This window comes from Dermacentor variabilis, chromosome 11, assembly GCF_050947875.1.
Source record: "Dermacentor variabilis isolate Ectoservices chromosome 11, ASM5094787v1, whole genome shotgun sequence".
Classification (NCBI taxonomy): domain Eukaryota; kingdom Metazoa; phylum Arthropoda; class Arachnida; order Ixodida; family Ixodidae; genus Dermacentor; species Dermacentor variabilis.
The window spans coordinates 30570199-30591556 of NC_134578.1; the positions used below are offsets into that span (position 1 = coordinate 30570199).

The window sequence follows — 21358 nt, forward strand, 5'->3', positions numbered from 1 at the left end:
AGCAAATGTTTCAGGTGCCCCTCCCATTTTGCTGCTCGGTATTGGCTGTGCGTACTGGTGCTAGCTGCTCTCAACTATGTAAAGCTTCCGCGCAAGGTGCTTGCACACCTACCAGCTGCCGCGAAGGCGCTCGCAGCAAAAATCGTAAGTCGAACATGGTCATTGCACTTATAATTCTCTTTGTGCTATAGTTAACGTCATGATCACAAGATTACGCCACCGGGGCTGGTGGACACGTCTTCAATGCTCAGACGTTCCGTGAACTGACACGCTTAGGAATTGGTTAAGCCTTTGTACTGGCGCGCTAACCTACGTGTCTATTTCGTGCGCCGCAATGATGATACGCCGAGAGCACCGTTCCTCTTTTTCTTTCTTGCTTTTTTTTTCTTGCTGATGTTTATTTTTCAATATGCACGTCAAGTACTCGACAGTGAACTTTGATATCACCGCTGGTCACATCCATTCGCACCTTAAACGTGCCGTTCTGAAACGTGAGAAAAAACAAATAGGAATTAAGGAACACTACGCGCTGCAGGCGCGAACATCCCGAGCTAACTGCAGCATTGCACGCTTGAAGTAGTGTCTCAAATGCAGAAAGAAACCCCAAAGCGCTCTGCCAGTAGTACGCCTAGAGACGGTCGACAAAACTACTCTCTCGCGCCCCCTGCTTCATCCCTTGTCAGAGTTCTACGCGTCGAGCTTTGCCCCGTCCCAATTCCAAGCTCGGGGTTCTTCGTTCTGCCATTTTCAAGCGCGACCGTGCTTTTCATGGCGCCACGGCCAGCATAGTTTAACATTTGCCGGTCTCGGGCACTCTTACCTATATAGGGTTGAGCGACCGAAAGCGAAATCGCAAATTGGAATTAAGTGCCTCAGATTTAGCTTCGTCCACTCGCTAGGCTATGTGGTGGGACGCTGCGGTTAATTGTGGAAAGCTTGAGCGCAAGGTGCCTTCAGGAATGTTTTTTCGGTGCGGCGCAACCAGTACGCACGCAGAGAAGGAATACACGCTGCGCTGTATGTGTGTGTCTTGTTAAAAAATAAATTCTTGGGTTTTACTTGCCAAAATCACAATTCGATCATGAGGTACGCCGTAGCGATGGCCTCCGCTATAATTTTGACCATTTGGGATAGTCATAAAGACAGGGAAGACGGGGAAGTACATAAAGACATTTCTACAATCGCTCCCGCTAGCTCGGTCATCTGCTATAGTGCGCGCTACTCATTGCGCGCCGCGACGTGGCATCGTACCACCATAACAGACCACCGAGAGAACTGAAGCGAGTGCCGAAACGTCCTGATAACCTGTTCCCACGTGACCATCTTCTGTACCGTGGTATCACAGCACACACGTAACTCCTACGAAACCGAAACCGAAAGTCGTTCGTAGAAAACTAATCTAATGAATCATGTAGAACGCTCTGAGACTTGCTAATATTAGCCTTCTTTCTATATTCATTTAGAGGGAAGGGGGTCATTGCCCCGTTACCAGAACACTTCTAAGCTCTTTCCCGCCACTATCGTCACTATCGTAATAATCATAACAGAGCTGACGCCTATCTGATGAAATCTATAGGCTCCCACGCGCACCTGCTGTTCAAAAAATACTTCCTGCTGCACAAGCGTGCACTCACCGCGAGCACGGCTTTAATTATTGGGTGGACGAAGAACACGAGTCTTGAGGAGTAGACACCGGCCGGAACAGGGCAGGTGTTGTTCCAGGGCTCCCCTACTGTCTTCTCGATGTCAGACTCGCCGTCACAGCCTTTGTATGTACTGCGCAGCGCAGTAGGGAGGGCAACGTTGCGGTAAACGAGTCAGGACGGCAGTCAATATACATTCTTAGCGTGACTGTAAATGATTGGCACAACTGTGCTCGGGGACAACTTTACCGAACAGTGGAGCCAATTGAAGCTACCAAACCGAAATACATGCTCTTCCTGCGCACACCGTAGTAGTTCCTTAGTATCATCCATAATCAGTGGCGTAGCAACGGGGAGGGGGGTGCGTGGGCACCGGGTGCGAGGGGCCAGGGGGGGGGGGGTAGTGTCATATACGCCTGAAGACACTCGGAAATTGTCGATATCCTCACCTTCCTCGACTACACCCGGGGGGGGGGGAGGGGGGAGTGACAGAAGACCTATGGGCCCCGGGTGCCAGACGACCTAGCTACGCCACTGCCCATAATCCTAAGGTTTCTGTAGCATTAAGTGTATACTTGCAAATTTAATCATTTCGAAACCAAATTCTGAGCACTCGTATATCAAGCTAAACACTTATTTATCTGACAAGCGGACTATAATTGCGTACTGATACACGTGCGCCAGCGCCGCCTCCGTAGTTTTGGCTTCATTGCCGAGGAAAGCTGCCCCCGAGTTAAGCGAACAGAATTTGCTCTAAAAACTCACTAATCTTATACAAAGTCGTGTGGTGCCATTCTTATAGTCTCAGCATCCATTTCTTGGCTAACTTTCCCGCGCTTTTTGCTGGTTCAGGATTGAACAGCCATGGAGCCAGCCGTCATCACTAAGGCAGACTGCAGCCCGTAGGAGCGATGAAATGAAAAACGTAAAAGTGCAAAGCTCAGTCATCACGAGCACCAGCATCGGAAGCATGATCCAGCGCTCTCAACGAAAATTGGCGGCTCATCCATCCTCTGGAGACGATGGGCGACGTTGAAGCGATTAGCAATATTGTGGTGGGTGCGTAACTAGTGATATATCATATATGTTATGATGACGATTGTGATCAATTTTGTGTCAACATGCCGTCCCTGAATAACAAGACATTGAGTGCTCATCAGCAGACAGACAAACGAAGTGGCAATCTCGCCACCAACCGCAATGCCCAGTGATCCTCCGGCACACTACATCTTCCTCTAGTCACTGGACCCTGGTTGAAACTTTGTAGCAACCACCGTATTCCTAGAATCTCGGCTGCAACTTCCTTGCAGTGGCTTGCCAAAATCACAATCCGGCGGCCGCACTCGAATGGGCACATACTATTATTACACACTTAGCGTCGAGAGAAAGAGAGAGAGAGAAACATTTATTGCTTAAAAGCACTTTCGTGTAATGGTGGGAGACCCTTTAGTCAAAGGCCCCACTGGACTCGGCCGCCCGCTTGACCTGTCCTTTGAAGGACTGTTCCGAAGTTGTCCGTACGTGAAGGCACCCGTTGGCCCATACCCAGTGACCCAAGTTGTATACTAGGCCCGACAGCACCGAGTTGTCTATTCGGGCACTTACCCAGAGACCCACGCTGCCTGTTTTGCAAGACCGCAGCCAGCTAGCTCGGCCCAGTGACCTGAGCTAGTCGACAAATTGGGGTCACTGGCTCTGTGAAAGAGAATAGATGCATACTAAGGTGGGAAGTTCGCAGAGAATGCTTATCTCATTAAAGAGGCATGGCTTCCGAGACTGGGCAGCGCGCACTCACGGATCTCCAAAGTCATTCCCGAACCGCAGAGTTTCCTACATGAATTATGCAGTAGGGAACTGGCGCAAATGTCTGCGGTAACTACAAGTGTTGCGCTTTAGCCAGTAAGGAAATATTGCAAAATGGAAATCTTCCGAAATTCAAGCAAGGAAATTTCGTTCCAAAATAATTAACGGAGAGTTCCTAAAGCTTCATTCACCAGTCTGCCCCTCGTGGTTTTCTGCGTGTCTGTTTGATAAATAGCCACAATCTTGCAGATGACGCCTTACTATGAGCAGAAAAAGAGATACAAATTTTTAAATTCAGCTATGTTTCTTATGCTACAGCGAAGAATACCCACCAGGAACCCATGTCTTGCACGCAAGGCATCTTCATTCCGTTCGAGTTCCACATGGTGAACTTGGTGATCAGCGGACCATGCAGTACTTCGTGGAGTTCGCCGACGTAGTGTATGGTCATGTTTCGGCCCACCTTGGCGTCCTCGATGCTCAAGTTGTGGATGGTGACCAAACTCGGCTCCGCTGCGTTATACAGACGGAGGTGAGAGTTCAGTATGCGAATATAGCGATAGGCAGCGCCGAACGCTCATGTAACCGAAGGATGTGAAAGAACGAGGGAAATGAAAAGTACATGGATGACGCTTCTAGCACTCCCTTCTTTGCGTCATCTCCTCGTTTCTTTGTCCTTTCATCAACCCTACTGTCGAGCTGTAAACAAGGAAGGATACCCTTTAAGCTGGCGCCGATGTATCCACGAGCGGAGAGCGTTAACGGCTACACTGGTCGTCCTTGCGGGTGTGCATTCGTTGACCAAGGCAATGATGACCATGAAATAAACAAAATTAACGTACATACACAACACATACACGCGCACAAACCCTCACATACGGTAGAATGCTGTGCAGGTGCCACGCAAACATCTGTTCTTCCCTTACTCGCTCACTCTTGACGAAGTCCCGAAGTGTAGTAGATGGGCAGGGGGTGCCGGTAGGTGGGGAATATAGAGCGCGTCTGTGTTTGCGAGCCTACCTTCAAGCACCTTAAATAGGCGAGGAGTGCTCCTTGCTGAACAGACAATTAGAACAGAAAACTTCAATGCTGGAACAGTGCTCCCGAGCGTTTGGGATCATGAAGTAGCAACCATACATAATAGGGAGCAGTGTTTCCCCACCAGAGTTCTACGGACACACGGGAATGCACAAGAGCGTTTTAACAAATACCAAAGGAAGCGCTAAAGCGATTATCGATTGAAACGCCGAGCAAAACACTGCAACAGCCATTTCAGACAATTGTGTGTCAAGCCGCCCCGTGATCTTCGATTCAGTAGAAACTGGGTTTAGGGAACGGAACTTGTGCGAAATCAAAATTCAGACACAATGTATCTGCAATAAGCCAAGACGATAGGCCCTTCTTCCCTAACAAAATTGCTAGCTCGAATCACATGACTACCCTCCCGCGTTTTGAGCTCGGTGAGCATAATTCGTATATTGCAAACTATAGTTTATTCGGCCAAGTTGAATCCGACGTGGTCATACGAGCCTCTCGAAAAGGCTAAGCCTGAGGTTAAATTATGGGGTTTTACGCATGCCGAAACCACGATTTCATTATGAGGCACGCCGTAGTGAGGACTCCGGAAATTTGGACCACCTGGGGTTCTTTAAGGTGCACCTAAATCCAAGTACACGGAAGTTTTTCGCATTTCGCCCCCATCGAAGTACGGCCGCCGTGGCCGGGATTCAATCCCGCGACCTCGTGCTTAGCAGCCCAACACCACAGCCACTGAGCAACCACGGCGGGTAAGGGTAATCCTGAGTATTGCCTTTATGCTACAATACCCGAATTACATCCGACGTCTTGCCACATCGCAATATTTGCAAATTGCCTGAGAAAATGTAGCACATACTTGTCGCTTGTCCCCAGTGCGACTGTAAACGGCAGACGCTGGCCTGTTCATTACCTCTAATTAAGAACAAGTTAATTGAGAAAGCTTTACAGGCATAATATCAACGAAGCGAGTATTCAAGACTTTTTTTATTTTTTGTTAACGCAGGCTTAGATTCAATGCTGTGAACGCGTCCTTGGGACGGAAATTTTTCTATCGTCGCATGCTGCTTATCCTCATCACCGCTCCTCAAAACATTGACTCCTTTTCTCCTCTTCCTCATCCCTATGGCAGAGCAGCAGGCTAGATGAATATTACATCATGCCGATTTTTCTGCGGTTCCTCTGATAAATTGTCCTGTCCTTGTAGCTTACGGAAAAATAGGGAACGGATAACTGGAGGACAGGGTGGATTACTCGGTTATCCAACTAGCCCACCTTTCAGATTTCAACTTGGCGCGCACTAACCAGCAGGCACCTCCAACTTTCGGGATAGATTTGCTCAGTTTATCGAAAGTCATGTCACGACATGAAGCTGATTGCACTGACATGGTTCACGGGGAAAGTACTCTTAAATTTTGCACGACGGTATGCGGTTTTTCTTCGCATTAGTTGTAAATCACGTCAGCTAACTTTAAGCACCTGTGTTGCTCAAAAACATTGAGCCCACGACTGAATGAGTCCAGGCCAATTAATCGTTCTGAGGCGCACAGTGCTCGCTCAAAATTGCTCACTGCTCAATTTTTGAGCTATCGCGGACAAGCGAAATACGACCAACTTAAGTTTTGACTAACTAGAACGCATTTATTTCGTTTCCGCTTTCGCCAATCTGTTTTATTTCGGGTTTGTACGCTTCCAGTCCGGTTACTACACCACCTGTGATGTCCGCATAAGCAACGGTGTGAAATCTGCTCTGGATTTGTTTCTTGCGAAAAATGAATAATTTTGCCAGTTTTCCTTCGCGTTTCACTTGACCACGGTGATGCATCAGTACATTATGTGCACAGGTATGAGCACGCGTGTATTCAATGTCTACCGGCAGACGGCGATAAAGACAAGTCGACAATGCTGCGATAAAGCACCTTGGGCTGCGAAGGTACAGTGCTGGTAAAGATGTCTATCAACGCGCGCATTTTTTAGTGAGTAGACTTTAGATCTGCGGTACCTTGTGCTGAATGACTCTTCATATATTACAACTATAACGCATAGGACAAAAGGCACGCTTGATTTACATAAGACCTGTGCACCTCTATTTTATTTATGAAGAAACGTCAAATACCCATGGAGCGAAAAAAGCCGGCGTCTGTAGCAGAGAAGTGGCACCTAAATTCCCATTGGCTGCGACGCCCCGTCACGTGGTGTTGCGTGAGGGCATCCCCACGTCACCCTCTCTCTCGGAAGCCTGCGTTATCTACGCGTACGTTGTTCGCGCAAGCTCACGCCTGTATTTCAACTTCGCCTGGGCAATCGCTAGAAAGAAATTAATGTATAAAAAGCAAAATAATTTCGAAAAGAAAAACGTTGCCAGTAATGACTTTCTACTCGCTCAGAAGCCGAGTGTCTTACCCACTGGACTAAACCCGCGCCTCGCAGATAGCAGGCCTGCAGTTGCACTCGGCTTTATGACATAATGTCACTTGGAACGGAATTTCCATTTCCAAGCCCGGCAGGACGAAAGCGGTGATGTCAAAATCACCGCGGCTTACTCGGGAGCGTCCCCATTAGATTCTATGGCAGTCGGGCAAGTAACATGACGTTATGGATCGAAGTGCACAGGCCTTGTACTATCTAGGAGGCGTTAGCGAAGCGTCTCAATGCACTCGCTTGCCCGCGAGGTGTTCATAACTCGAAGGACCGCTTAGCAGGGTTCAGTTGGACATTAGTGCTTTCGCACGCACAACTCATAAGTGTTAAGGTGTCCTCATTTTCTAGCTTTCTTTTTTTTTTTTTGCTTACGGGATGTGATGGACTGTGCTTATGTCCTGAATAGAGGCGTGTGTGCTTTGAAAGTTTTCCAAAAGTCGCAACGAACAAAAGTGTCACCACGCACCTTCCATGGTGAATATAGGTTCAGATCTGCGACGTCTTCAATCTAGTAATTTGCTCGTACACAGCAACTACACGTCACATAGTCAGTTTTACACCGTAAGCCGTTATGGGCTCATTACAGTAGCTGTTACCGCTGCCAATGTTGCCCGCCACCACCGCTACTCCCGGTGTCCGTCGCAATTATCGCCGGGAATGAGAAAAGAATACCCTGTTCCCGCCGGGATTCAGCAAGTTACGCGGCCACTGAGCAATGCCAGCGCTTGGCAGCTCGCGCCGGAAACATGCCCTATAAACGCGTCCTAGCGCGCGAGGAGCCACGCGATGTGGCATGCGCGCCGATACGCGCACACTTTGCATTGCAGTTGCGCATTATTACAAGAGGTGGCACGCCATGAAGCAGTTGCATAGCGTGCAAGGTAGACGGAGAAGGTTTGAGGAAGACAAAGAAGATTAAGGAGATACTATAGAAACATACTAGAATGAAAAATCATGTATACCTGAATAAAGCGAGCTGCCTAGCACTGCCCCGTTTCAAATGAGATGCCAATAGATCATTATCATCAACATTATCAGCACTGTATCGTCCAAATTATCTTGCGTTGCGAGATGCGCGCCGCATAGCGTCTATACGTGCACCATTTGCATCGCAGTTGCATATTATTACACTAGGTGACCCGCCATGTAGCAGTTGCATAGGTACAAGGCAGATAGAGAACTCTTGAGGACTCGCCGTGGTTGCTTCGTGGCTGTGGCGTAGGGCTGCAAAGCACGAGGTCACGGGATCAAATTCCGGGCACGGCGGCCTCATTTCGATGGGGGCGAAATGCGAAAGCGCCCATGTACTTAGATTTGTGTGCAGGTTAAAAAAAATCCAGGTGGTCCAAATTATTCCGGAGTCCCTCACTACGGCGTGCCTCATAAGCAGATTTGGGTTTTGGGACGTGAAGCCCCGTAATTAAATTCAGAAGTCTTGAGGAAGAAAAGGAAGATTTTGGAGAAGTATAGAAATTGCTGTAATGAAAAACATGTAAAGCATACCTGATTAAATCAAGCAGGCTACGTGATTGTTTGCCACCGTTTCATTTTAAGGTTGATTCCATTAAATCCTCATCATCACCATTGTCACCTTGATTAGCATCGTATCGTGCCACGCGTCACGTGATGTGAGAGGTGCGCTGCATGGCGTCGATACGTGCACACTTTTTATTGCAGTTGCATAATATTACGACAGGTGGCACGACATGTAGCCGCTGTATAGGTAGCGGTACAAGATGCATAGAGGAGGCTTCAGGAAGAAAAAAGAATATTAAAAAGATGCACAGAAGAATGCTAGACTGATAATATGTACAGAATACGTGATAAAAACAAACAGGCTTGGGGACTGTCAACGTGCCGTGCCTATGGGAATGCCAAAAATCATAATCATCATTAGCATTTTATCGTGCCATTTGCGACGAGATGTGACATGCGCGCCACGTAGCGTCGATACGTGCAAACTTTGCATTGCGATTGCATTGTTTCCCACCAGGTGTCCCGACATGTAGCAGTTGCATGTAGCTACTGCATGCTGCATGTAGCTTGACATGGTTAACTCAAGCAAGCTGGGTGAATATTTGTCACCGTTCCGTTTCAAAGGGGATGCAAATAAATAATCATCATTGTCAACAGCATCGTATCGCACCACGTGTCTAGAGATGCGACGTGCGCGTCGCGTAGTCTGGATACGTGTGTTTACTCTTCGGTACACGTTATGGCGCATCCTCGCATATTACGAACCACTACTGAAGAAGCGAGTCGTAGAGTTACACGCGCGTCTGCAACCAAACAACATCGGGCTCAGCAGACCGCTGTGCAGAGAGCGGCGCAAGCTGCAGCTCGCCGTCGACGCCAGGCGAACAGCTCTGATCGTTCTCGGGAAAACAATGCAAAAAGACATCACCGCGAAGACCCTCTAGTGCCTCCTGCCGAAAATGGAGCTCTCACCGTGACTGTGCGGCGTGTTCTGCGGAAGCCTGTGACATTTCTATTTTTTTTCACCAAAGGACGTAACGCATTCCTATTTCTTGTCTTCATTCCGCGTGCTCTTACTTCGCAGGAAGTGCTCAAAGTCTCTCGAGGATCTACCTATCTTCAAAGAAAAGTGCACCTGCCACTTTTGCGGGAACGACGAGACTGTTTAACACTCCTTGCGCCTTTGTTCTCGACGCGAGGTGTAGGGCTTCCCTCACCGGAACCGGCTGGACTCGGTACCACTTCTGGCGGCGAAGGTCCATGACCGTCGCCGTGCGCCTCAGTGGGGCGCAAAAAGAAATTAGGTTGTTGCTGCAGTGTGCCTCAGTCCGACAGGTCTCAGCGACCGCTAATGATCAATCAATGCGCGCCTTCACACGTGCGTGTAGGACGCCCGATTTCTGAGCCTTTATTTCTCTCTTATCGCCCCTTTAACCCTTTCAGCGAGTGCAGCGTCGCCCTGTTTTTCGTTTTTTTACTCTCTCTTCCTTTATGACCTTTGCAGCGTTGCCCACTACGTATATCTTCGTACATATATATTGTTTACGTACATGTATATCGTATACGTACGAATATCGCACACATTTTGCACGTATACTTTTCCCCGATACAAAAGTATAAGCACTTCATTTGTGTTCAGACAGCCATTCTTACAAACGTTCAAGTCCGACCCTCACGTACTGCTATTTGTTATGTTCTTCCCCTGTTGAAGAATCACACTTATGGAACCTTTCAGCATTACAAGGTCGCACAAGGAATGTTGCCGGCTTTGAACACAAATCCGGTTTTCCCTCATATATTGACGGAGTGTGTAAGTAATGCGTGCGTGGTATATATCGCTGCAAAATGTCTTCTGAGAGAGCTGCCTAAACACATCGACTTAGAATGATCCACGGCGTTTACTCCGGGGCAATGCCGTTCTACTGCGAAACACGAGGATCCGGGTTCGATACCTGGCCGCCGTGGTGGGCATTTCATTAGGGATGAGATGCGAGAACTTTCGTGCGCTTACATTTATGTGAAAGTGAAAAAAAAAAACTCAGGTCGTCATACTTAAGCCAGAGCCTCCACAACAATCGCCTCTCACACAAACTCAGTGCAATTGCTTCGGGACGTTAAACCGTTACGAATGAATTACCTAATTAAGCAATCAATAGGCTTACACTGGCACGATGACACGACGGGATGCTGCACGGAAGCCCAACAAGAACAGGCAATCAGCGCCAAAGCAGCGCAGCCCAACACCACCTCCTTTCTTCGCAACATTGTCAAGGTTTCTTGCCAGCGTGGCGTTGCAGACTCTCGCTGCAGGTCATTCAGGTGCTCTCTTTATCAACGGCATGAACACACACGCGATCGTGGCCTTCTTTGCCTCATTATTCTTGATTTCCAGGTGCGCCACGCAGAAGGCCTCATTTTTCGGTTATTTCTTTTATCTCCACCAGGCGCGGTCACACAAGCTCATCAAGTACGCTGCGCCGGCCCGGACCTTTGTTTAAACACGCGGCGTATGTACGGAAAACGCCATGTGCACACAGGCTGGCTTTCCTCGGCTATAAAGTTTCTATGACAGCTAAGAAAGAAATAAAAAGGAGGACGCCATCGGAAAGCGACGAGCACGACGACAACCTGCTCTAGTGGCCCCGAAAACTGTCAGACGAGGGAACAGACGGATACAGGCACACTTTCGAGCTGGGAGCGGTTATCGTCGCAAGGCACCGTTCATCTTTTTGACGCTCATCTGTTATGCGTCGTTCGCTACCTCCTTGATGTCGTGTACGGGCTTCACAAAGCCGCCCGAGTGAACATCGGGGCGACAACTAATGTGCACACACAGTAAAAGTTTATTCGCCCTTTTGGGTGCTGGTTTGTAAAGCTGTGAGAGAAAAAATCCTGTACACGACTACATCTACCGGCCAAACTACACCTGCGATGAGAAACGCTGCAGTTGAAAACTGTACTTGAGTTCTAGCCGCCTAGTTCGCGCCGAAACATGTGACGCAAACGAGAGTTTATATATTTAAGTTTATTTTATGCAGTTCCCGTCATCTGTCACTGCTATTACGTTTACTTTCAGCAAAGGTCCCCATCAAGCAAGCTGTATTTGTCTCCATCAACAATTCGATCTTACCCACGATGTTAGGTATAAGACAAGCCAGTGCCCATAAGGGCAACACCTGTTGGCAACACCTTTAAGGGTAACGATTAAAGGTGCCCTTAAGGTGCATAAGTTCTTGCTGCGCGTACATCTCTTTCAGTTCAGTGAACACATGCGCACGAATTAGATCATGCAAACCGCCGTATAAGTCGACATCAGCAATGACCTGATGACAAGCGTAGTTTTGAAAGCTTTTTGCAAACCACTGCAGATTTTTGTGAACGTGGATGGTGCGGCTTGACTGTTCTCTAGCTGCATAGGTCGTGCAGTCATGTTCACGGGGGACCTTGGCAAGCGGGTGCCACAGCAAAGTGGGCCGACACTGGAGACAGTGTTGGCCGAATGTAGCCGAAGCAACAGGAGTCTCAGAATGACCGCTACATATATAAATGTGACTTCAGCATCACAGTCTGTAACTACAATGCTTATTGCTAATAACATTACCGCAGACAGTAATCGTGAGATGGGTTCCACTATATTTTTTTTTGACGTAAATGTCGCTTTCTTTGTATGTCTCCTGAATGTTCTACAGGTGATTTAGAGTCATCATTGTGAGTCTCGAAATTCCGATCATCATTTCCTTAAATTATTTTTTCAAACAAACCTTTTTTTTTCTCTCCTGTTGTCTACAGGTGCTGGCTCTCTTGTCGAGTAAACGAAGTGTGTGGTCTGGCACAAGGTGTCGCTCAATAAAAAAATTTGCTTGCAAGATGAAACGATATGAACAAGAGTGCGTCAGCAAAATAACTCGATGCCCTACTCATCAGAGTACAAACATTCATAACACGAGTGAATTGAAAATAACGTTACCGCTCGCTTTGCCTCGCCACATCGAACCACCTTCGTAGTCGACCTAGGTTGTAATAGGACAAGTTGTAGTGTTCCTTCGCAGAATTACAATATATTACTCACCCGCCGCGGTTGCTCAGTGGCTATGGTGTTGGGCTGCGGAGCACGAGGTCGCGGGATCGAATCCCGGCCACGGCGGCCGCATTTCGATGGGGGCGAAATGCGAAAACACCCGTGTGCTTAGATTTAGGTGCACGTTAAAGAACCCCAGGTGGTCAAAATTTCCGGAGTCCTCCACTACGGCGTGCCTCATAATCAGAAAGTGGTTTTGGCACGTAAAACCCCAAATATTATTAATATATTACTCGGCACGCACCATCGCCATCGCCATTATGCTATCGTCGTCGTCAAGCCATCGTCGTCGTTGTGCCACCGTCTTACCACTGTCGGCACACAAAATTGCTAGCATAGACATAGACATAGTGCGCCACCTGATAAAAGTGCGCAATCCCAAACAATGCTAGATATTCAGCTATCTGCAAAATGCTTCGTGTTGGATCTGTATTTTTTTCTAAACACATTTAGGCCTTTGTACTCGCAACTTTACCCATGTGCCATAGAAGAGCCTGAGGTTGAGCGCAGGTATAAAATACTTTAGTACGTACACCGCTTTAGTGTTGCACCTCTTTCTCTCTCTTAAGCATTGTTGAATCGACAGTTCTTCGTCAGCGCTTAGCATAATAACAGCAACACGATTCAGGATTTTCTGTTCTATTTTTCTTCACTTTCTATCACGTCGAGCGTACCGCATTTAATACAATGTGTCGTAATATCAATTTATTCACGCGTATAATATTCTATCCTACGCGTGAATACCAGCGAAATTTCTTCCTGCGTTTGTTGCTCAGCGCCAGAGCATCAACATCATTGCATAGTCCAGAGCATCGAGTGATTCTGCATTGCGTGGGCTCAAACAAGTGAAATTGGTCTCCTTGTACATGACCACCTCTTCTTAATCTGCCTCTTTGCTTCCCACAAGCAAAACACACACACACTGCATATATGTGTGTTGTATCTGCGTCACATGTTAGAATGCTTCTCGCCGGCCAACGGGCGAACGCCATGTGTTAGGATTGACATTGCCCTCCTATGGCTTAAACTCAAGCTCTGCGACTGTCACAAGGCGCCCGCGACCAGGCGTGGGTACCCGTTCAAGCGTCAAGATGGTACTTTCCTGATAAGAATGAATTCAGTCTAAAAGTCTATTAATTTACTTTACACTGGTTTGTCTCCTCATAGGATTATCATGCGTGGATATACAGGTTGTCTCAGCTAACTTTAGCCAGAGTTAAAGAATATGCAAATGCTAGGTAGCTCGACAGAACAAAGGCAGTGTTGTTTGCCGTCGCTTGGAGATACTCAAACTATTTTTTCATTCCTCAAAATTAGATCATTTGTCTTAAGTAATTCATTAATCAACTTCTCAATTATAATTAGATGAAAAGTGTCAATAACAAAATTGCAGAGTTACATGAGAAACTCCCGATACAGCTTTCTGCTGTTCGATACGTGTTATGTAAAAGTGTTTTTCCAAGCGTGAAATAAGCCCGCGAGTGCACGCAAAGTGCCTCGAGCGGCCAGATGCTGGTGTGTCTGGCCCGTATTTTTTATAAAAAAAATATAAAAAATACATTTTGCATGCATTTACGGGCTTCTTTGAGGCTCGGCAAAACACTTTTATGTAGCGCGTCTTGAGCAACAGAAAGCTGTATCAGAAGTTTCTCATGTCGCTCTACAATTGTCTCATTGACACTTTTCATGTAAATAATATCTTTGAGAAGTTGATTAATTAATTAGGACTAATGAGGTAATTCGGCAGAACGAAAAAAAAGTAATCTTAATACCTCCAAGCGACGGCAAACAATATTACCTTTGTTCTGTCCAGCTACATGACATATGCATATTTTTAAACTGGCGAAAGTTAGCTGGGACACCCTGTATTATACGTAGCTTACATGCTACTTATAGACGAGACCTGTTGAGAAGTCTACTTTCTGCTGTCTATATTGTGGCCAACAACTCCTTTGTTTGCAGACAGGCTGCAAATATTGGCGCGTAAAAAGTGCAATATCACCCATCCACAGGCTGTGTATGCACAATATATAGACTTCACAAAAAAAAAACAAGCTTGTATAGACTTGCTGTAGAGTCTCAAGGTCTTCGCAAGGCTGTTAACCGCCTTGACATTTACGCTTGTGAACCAACTCGTTCTATACCCCTCCCCCTTGTTCGCTTGGCTTTCCGCTTGAGCGAAGCTAAAAAAAACTGCAAAGTCCCAGGAATGTCAGTTAAAGGATCATTATTTTTAGCCGTACTGCCAAACTGTCATATTCGATTCATTATCCGGGAACTCTCAAATATCACGTGCTTGCTTGAGATGTCTGCGCCTCAGAAAAAGTCCTCTGTGCACACAATGCCTGTCCGGCAAGGACACTGGCTAAACACAATTAGCGTCACACAAAATTAACCGCGTCCTTGATTTCTTCAGCCTCATCTTTTTCACCTTGACATGTTCAGCTTTCGAGCGGAGCTCACACTCGCATCGGTCACCCGTTAATTGCATGCACGATTTATTACGTGCAGGATTACTGTCTCTACTTCCTTCTTTAGATTTGAGTATAGGTCCGCCACCACCATCTACTGCGACGGCTAGATAGGGGATGATGGAAACGCTATAGATACAAATCTCGAAGGACATGTTTTCTTCATATTTTTGGGTGGCCAAATGGACCAGTCCGATCACGCCTGCCATTTCTAGGATACCATCTATTGAGATTACATGCGCCATTTTGCACATTCATTTCATAACTCATACTTCCTGCCGTTTTCTGTGTGCATCTTTTGTCAGCGCTATTAAATTGCGACCATAGCATATTTAACGGCGTCTTAAAGAATAGTTGCTTAAAGAGCAGTAGCTCAAAGTAAGAAATTATTTCCGACATCATACCTTAATCATACTTTGGTATGCCTTCCACCACACTCACCTGTTGTTTTACATCTTGGGGACTAATTTACAAACACCATCTAGTTACTGTTCAACGAATTCAAAATGAAGCTATCCATGCTATTACGTGGAGTCCTCGCAATTCTCATATCTCTCCACCTTTTCATTAACTCAGTATACCTAGGATTGATGATTTGGTTAATTACGATGTCGAAATATTCGCCTATCGTATCAATAACCGCGACCTTCTTCAATTCATCCATAATCATGAGAATAATAATTATAATATAACACCACATTCATTACGAAACAACCTACTTCTGCCAAAACACCGCATTACGGCACTCAATATAGCTGCTTTTTTTTCATTATTTAAGCTATGGAATACTTTACACTTAATGGATTAGGACTACGCTATCATTTTCATCATTTAAATGAACTCTGTCATACGTTTCTTCCTCTGTAGTTAAATTGTAGTTAGCACAACATAACTTCGTATACTTAGGACTTTAGTATGCACTTACGTCCATGTTGTATTCTGAATAATCGCCATCGTGATGTTCTCGTTAGGCATGTATAATCAGTAGGCGACCCTATTGTTAACCATTCCTTGTCGTTACTTAAAAAGATGTTGGCACTACCGTTCATTTCCAAATATTTTTTTGGCATTGCTTTACTATGGATTTCGTTTGTTTGCTTTAACTTTGCTGTTAACCTAAGTTAAAGCAAACAAACAACATTATCTCATTTTTATTTAGGCACTATTTATAAGAGGTCGCGTTACCAATATTTCAGTTTGGCGGCCTCTTCCTCTGTATAGTTTCTAACATTTATTTTTTGACAGGGAATATTGAATAAACTTCACTAGATAGCTCAAACCCTCACTCTTCTATATCATTATTCACAGTTTTAGTAAGTGGAAGTCCATGTTTGCAGTGCTCTGCCATTTACTTGTCTCGCGAAACATCGAAGTTTATTTGATTTTCATGATTTCAGGCGACATTCTAAAGTAGCTGAGCGCATAAATAATTTTCTTACAACAGGCAGTTGGCTTCTTTAGGTACAACATATTTCATGAGCGGTGGCCCGGTGAGAACATGTCAGCATTTCGAGTTTGCTACATTAGCACAACACCCACGCACATACCTGTCCTCATCATCATCAGCTTATTTTGTTATGTCCATCGCAGGACGAAGGCCTTTCCCAGCGAATTGCCCGTCTTGCGCTAACAAATTTCAACTTGCGCCTGCCCGCCTGTCATATGAGGTGGCAAATGGCACGCATGGAGAAGTCAGCCACTCGCACTTTTCGCTGGGCTCCTGCGCGCTTTGGTCAGCGGGGGGGGGGCTTCTCCTCGCTATGCTTGATCAACCACCTTGATAACCAACAAAGACCACCAAGACGTGGAGTATTGTTTCAAACTGATCTCCAAACGCTCGAGTTCATATCTCATGAAACACAGAATTCGACTCTCTTCCTCTGGCCTAGTCAACGTACGAGTACTAATTATATGACAATAGAATTTCCGAAGAAGCATCGATGGTTCTCATTCTAGCAAATTGCTACAAATAATCAGGCTTGTTTGTGTGTAATGAATGTCCCTTCTTGCATGCTACTACAAAATTTGGTTATTAGGGGAACACTACAGAACAATATTGGCAAGCTACATCAATGGCTTATTCGTCTGGACGTTTACGATGATTTTCAGTGACAATCGTTCAATTTTTTTGCGTACAACATTGCCGCCGAGGATCCCGCTCTTGCTCAATTTGGACCGTTCGCGCCAAAAGGGACAGCTGACGTAATCTGTCTGCCTCTTTATCCGGCGGTACAAAAAAGTCGCTATCATCATCATCATCATCATCTGATCTGTGGATTAGTCAGCGCTGACATCACATGAGATACCATTGTCCACAACAGGTCCCGCCACTCTAATTTTCTATTTTCGTCATTTTCTTCCTTGAAAAAGGCTTGTTTTCACCATAGAGTTAATATAGCAAACTCAAGAGTCAAAGCTCCCCATGGCATCCATGCATTAGAATCGGTAACCGCACGGGCGCTGCCATGTTGCAGGCGCAAGGACGCGATGCGATTTAGACGACACGCGCAATCAATTCGTTCCGAGCGTCCCTCGCTATGGTGTGTGCCATCTAGTTCAGCACCTGCAAGCGCATCCTATACTTATTGTAAATTTTACATGGAATTTTACAAGTAGCCATTGGACTTTTCTGAAAAATGGACGCAATGGACTTTACATATTCTTCATGCGCATGTACGTGTACATGCTTGTTTTTGCATCACAGTTTTATTGTTTTCAGCGTTACAAAAATGGGCGGTATCAACATGAGGGCGTCATTGTGGTTCCCACTTCTTTCGCCCAGTTTTTGCTCTACAGTCAATATACTAACTCTAGGGTTATTGCTATGAATGGCGGATTTCTTATTAAAGAAGCCTAATCTTTGACTCCACCTCAACTTAATATTTACTTTAGTGTGCATTTAAAGTACTTTCAAGTTTATGAACATTGTGAGGTAAAAGGCGATTTAGGCTGCCCCGTTGAAGCGAGGTAAAAAAGCAGCTGCCAAAGCAGTACTCGTTCAACCATAGGCTAATAAGCAGCTTTTTGTACCATTCTCATTTGAATCATGTGGTTCTAAGGATGAGCATAAACAAGGAACAGGCACATGGTAAGGAAACATTTATTAACAACAATGCTCATGAAGGACTCTTTTTTGTGCTTTGTGCATGATAGGCCTAGCAGACCAACATATTGAAAAAAACACGCATTAGAAAAATATCATCACATGGTGGGAAGAACAATGTTTATACACTGGACGTTTCAAACATTTCCTTTGTGTGAGCAGCGAACTTCACCCGATAGATTCAAGGCAAAAAACAGGAACAGGCACACTGTTCTTAAAACCTATGAGAAAAACTTAACATCACGAACAACTCTTTAGAAACAAAAACTCAACAACAAAGAAAGGTGAACTGTAAATACATTTGGCAATAAGTTAATAGCAGTATCAAAGGCACTATGGCTATTGCTTGCATGCAACACAACGCCTAACTACTCAAAAGTTATTCAGTGCTGCCAAGAAATCCCACACATAGTACTGGAGCCACAGTACAGCAATGGGAGTCATTACATCAGTCTACTACTTAAGACAATATACATAGCAGATCGAAAATTTAAACACGATGAAAACTTGCAAATTCCCAATGAAACAAATCTCTTACCTCAACATAGCACCTGAGATTAGTAAAAATATGAAAAAGTTTGCTTAAATCAATGTTTAAACAAGGTATGCTTTACTGCAGCTATGTACAAAAAAATGGTGAAAAAGTCTTTGGGACAGTCTAAGCCTCAACACTACCAAACAGAAGATGACAGAGTGACACTCATATGCAAGCAAAATGCTTGCAAATTGCTGCATTTTCATCACAAAGGAGGGACTTGACGAAGTCCATACATAACAGGGCAATTGACATTCCGTGAATAAAAAGACAACCACCATACAAACAGCTGCACAAAGAATAGAAACGACCGATGTGGTACAACTAATATTTGCTCATAGCTGCTCTTCTAAAGAATAAAGCAAGGCTTGTAAGAAGGACACTCATACAAAAGCAGATGGTATTAGGAATCCTAACAGATCAAGCCACTGTTGTCTAGATAGCCACCTTGTCTGCCTGTAGAAACGAGGGCAAAAGAGTTAAAGCATGCACATGCCCTTGTTCCTAACGATATAATATATCATCACAACAGAGAAATATGTATAAAGAAAGCACCATGATGCTCCAATACAGCAGTGAAAACAGCACTGGTCATGGAGTTTATGAAATGGTCTACAGTAAAAGGAAAGAGACATAACTTCCTGGAAAACAGTAGCTTGTTCTGAAAGTTGCTGTTACGCTTCCTTCTGAATATTGCACAAGTGAATCCTACACAATAAATGAAGCAGATCCTAGATAATGATGTGTGCTTCTCTTTGGGCAAGTGTGTGTTTGCTAGTTGTCCTTACATCAAAAGAGTGCATCTTGTCAAAAATTCTAGAATTCTGTACAACACCTAACAATACATGCAAAAGCACCCTGTCTCTGACTAGTCTCACCAACAGCAATAGCATCACAAAACAAGTTCCTTTTGGACGTGTTAAAGGAGATCACAGGGCAATAAAAGCTGTGCAGTGTGAAACAACAAACCTATTGAAAACAGGTGAGCAGATGTCATGGGTGAAATATAAAGAAGGTCCACTGTACTGAGACAGGGAGGGAGGCGTTTGCCTCAAAGCCATTGGACTAGCATGAAAGGATAGCAGTTTGGAACAACGTTGCAAGCTTTAAATTAAGAGCACAAGTTGGCAAATGCTTTTTCTGCTTTCCTTGATGTTTGAACAATTTTTCCAGAGTTAATGTGTTGGCAAGATCTTTCAGTTTATTGCATTGCTTATAAGTAAATGTGGAGAAGAGATGAAGGCAAGAGGGTGAGCGGTGTTGCAGAGAGGTTTGATAAGCAGCCCTTTGCTCGCTGTGGTGAATACCCCCACAGCACAAAAAAATATAGAGAGCCATGTGAAACACAATCAGTACTGTGCAGTGGAAAGCACATGCTTTAAGTTTCGAGTGTCCAATGAGAAAGTTCAGCTTCTCACGTCATATCTTCCTTGCGTGCAGCATCACAAACATCTTAACAGAGCCCCAACTGTGGCTTTGGCAGGGTTACTGGAGATAAGAAGACATGCTGAACATGCGCAGATCAGATTAAAGTGTAGAATATCACTCACAACAGATTGCCAACATGGCAGCAGCAATGACATTTTCACAAGTCACATACAGCCCAATGGTTTGAAGCATGGAAAATTATTTTTGCAATTGAGCATGTGAAGTATTCTACAGAAATGAGCAGCAGCTGTGTGGTGTTTGTTTGGTGCTGTGTGATGAAATAATAAGCACTGAATTATGCTTTCATTCTAAAAGTCCTAGTGTCATTTACCCCATACCCTGCATCAAAGGTCACACATATTGACATGGGCAGCTCAACTTCACTTCTCTGCCCTGAATAATGAAGCTTTTAATGTCTTTCAGATGAGCGTTATGGGACTAGGATTGCTAGGCTTGCTGCTCGAAGGCCATTACTTTAGTAGCTACTCAGGGATGCCATCAATGTCAGCCCCCAGTGAGCAAACGCCCAAGCCAAGCCGCATTCCACTTTGCAAGACTACTAGGCTGCGCTGTGTGTAATTGTAAACACTTCCCTCTTCCATGACTAACATAAGTGACAATGAATACACACTTGCACGTTAACAATTACACTGAATACCACACACAGTCCACTGCCTATTTTTCTAATCTAGAATACTAATTTGTCAAGACCACTGTTTGAAAACACTTTAGAATGCTTGGCATTGTTAAAGAATGAGAGTCAGCATGTGGTCGAATTGGCACAATACACAATATGTGCACTTTTAGCAAATGAACAAAGATCACTGCTTCACATTATAGAGTCCCTATGATCAGCACCCTAGCCCTTCACAACCTTTGAGACAAATGAAAGAATGAAACGAGCATCTAGACCCTGGATGGCACAAGAAAAGTTTCATGGAGTAGACAACACAGGTGCTGTGAACACCTTGCACCATCTGCTCACTCTGTCTTTCTCGCTGTTCACACCATAGGTTATAACTAGTATAAATAAAACCATCATGAAATGGTGGAGGCAGGCTATCCATTACTTCAAACCTGAAGGATAAGCACACACAAGCACTAGTGCCTCACAGCACGCTACTGCTTAGTCTTCATAGTATAATTACGCTTATGCCACACCCAATCATAAAAGTAAAGCTTCTCCATGGTGTTCATCAGCCATTTGTGGGCTAATTGTCAACATTCTCCTTAAGTATATACTTGCACGAAACATGAACTTAAAATGCATGTTACACAATTATCACTCCAATGCAAGCATCCCAAACTTCAAAAGAATTAAAATGATAGAAATTATACCTTTGCAAGAAGCAAAAAGCATCACTT

The 21358-nt window shown here is 45.1% G+C and overlaps 1 protein-coding gene across 1 annotated transcript; it reads right to left on the minus strand.

Annotated features, from left to right (window-relative positions):
• Positions 1-290: 290 nt before the first annotated feature.
• On the minus strand, positions 291-10725 carry LOC142563550 (uncharacterized). Its single transcript, XM_075674123.1, has 4 exons — positions 10541-10725; positions 3779-3959; positions 1635-1776; positions 291-484 (listed from the first exon to the last, which is right to left on the minus strand). The coding sequence occupies exons 1-4, from the start codon at positions 10641-10643 to the stop codon at positions 398-400; spliced, it is 513 nt and encodes a 170-aa protein (XP_075530238.1). The 5' UTR covers positions 10644-10725; the 3' UTR covers positions 291-397.
• Between the last annotated feature and the right edge of the window lie 10633 nt (positions 10726-21358).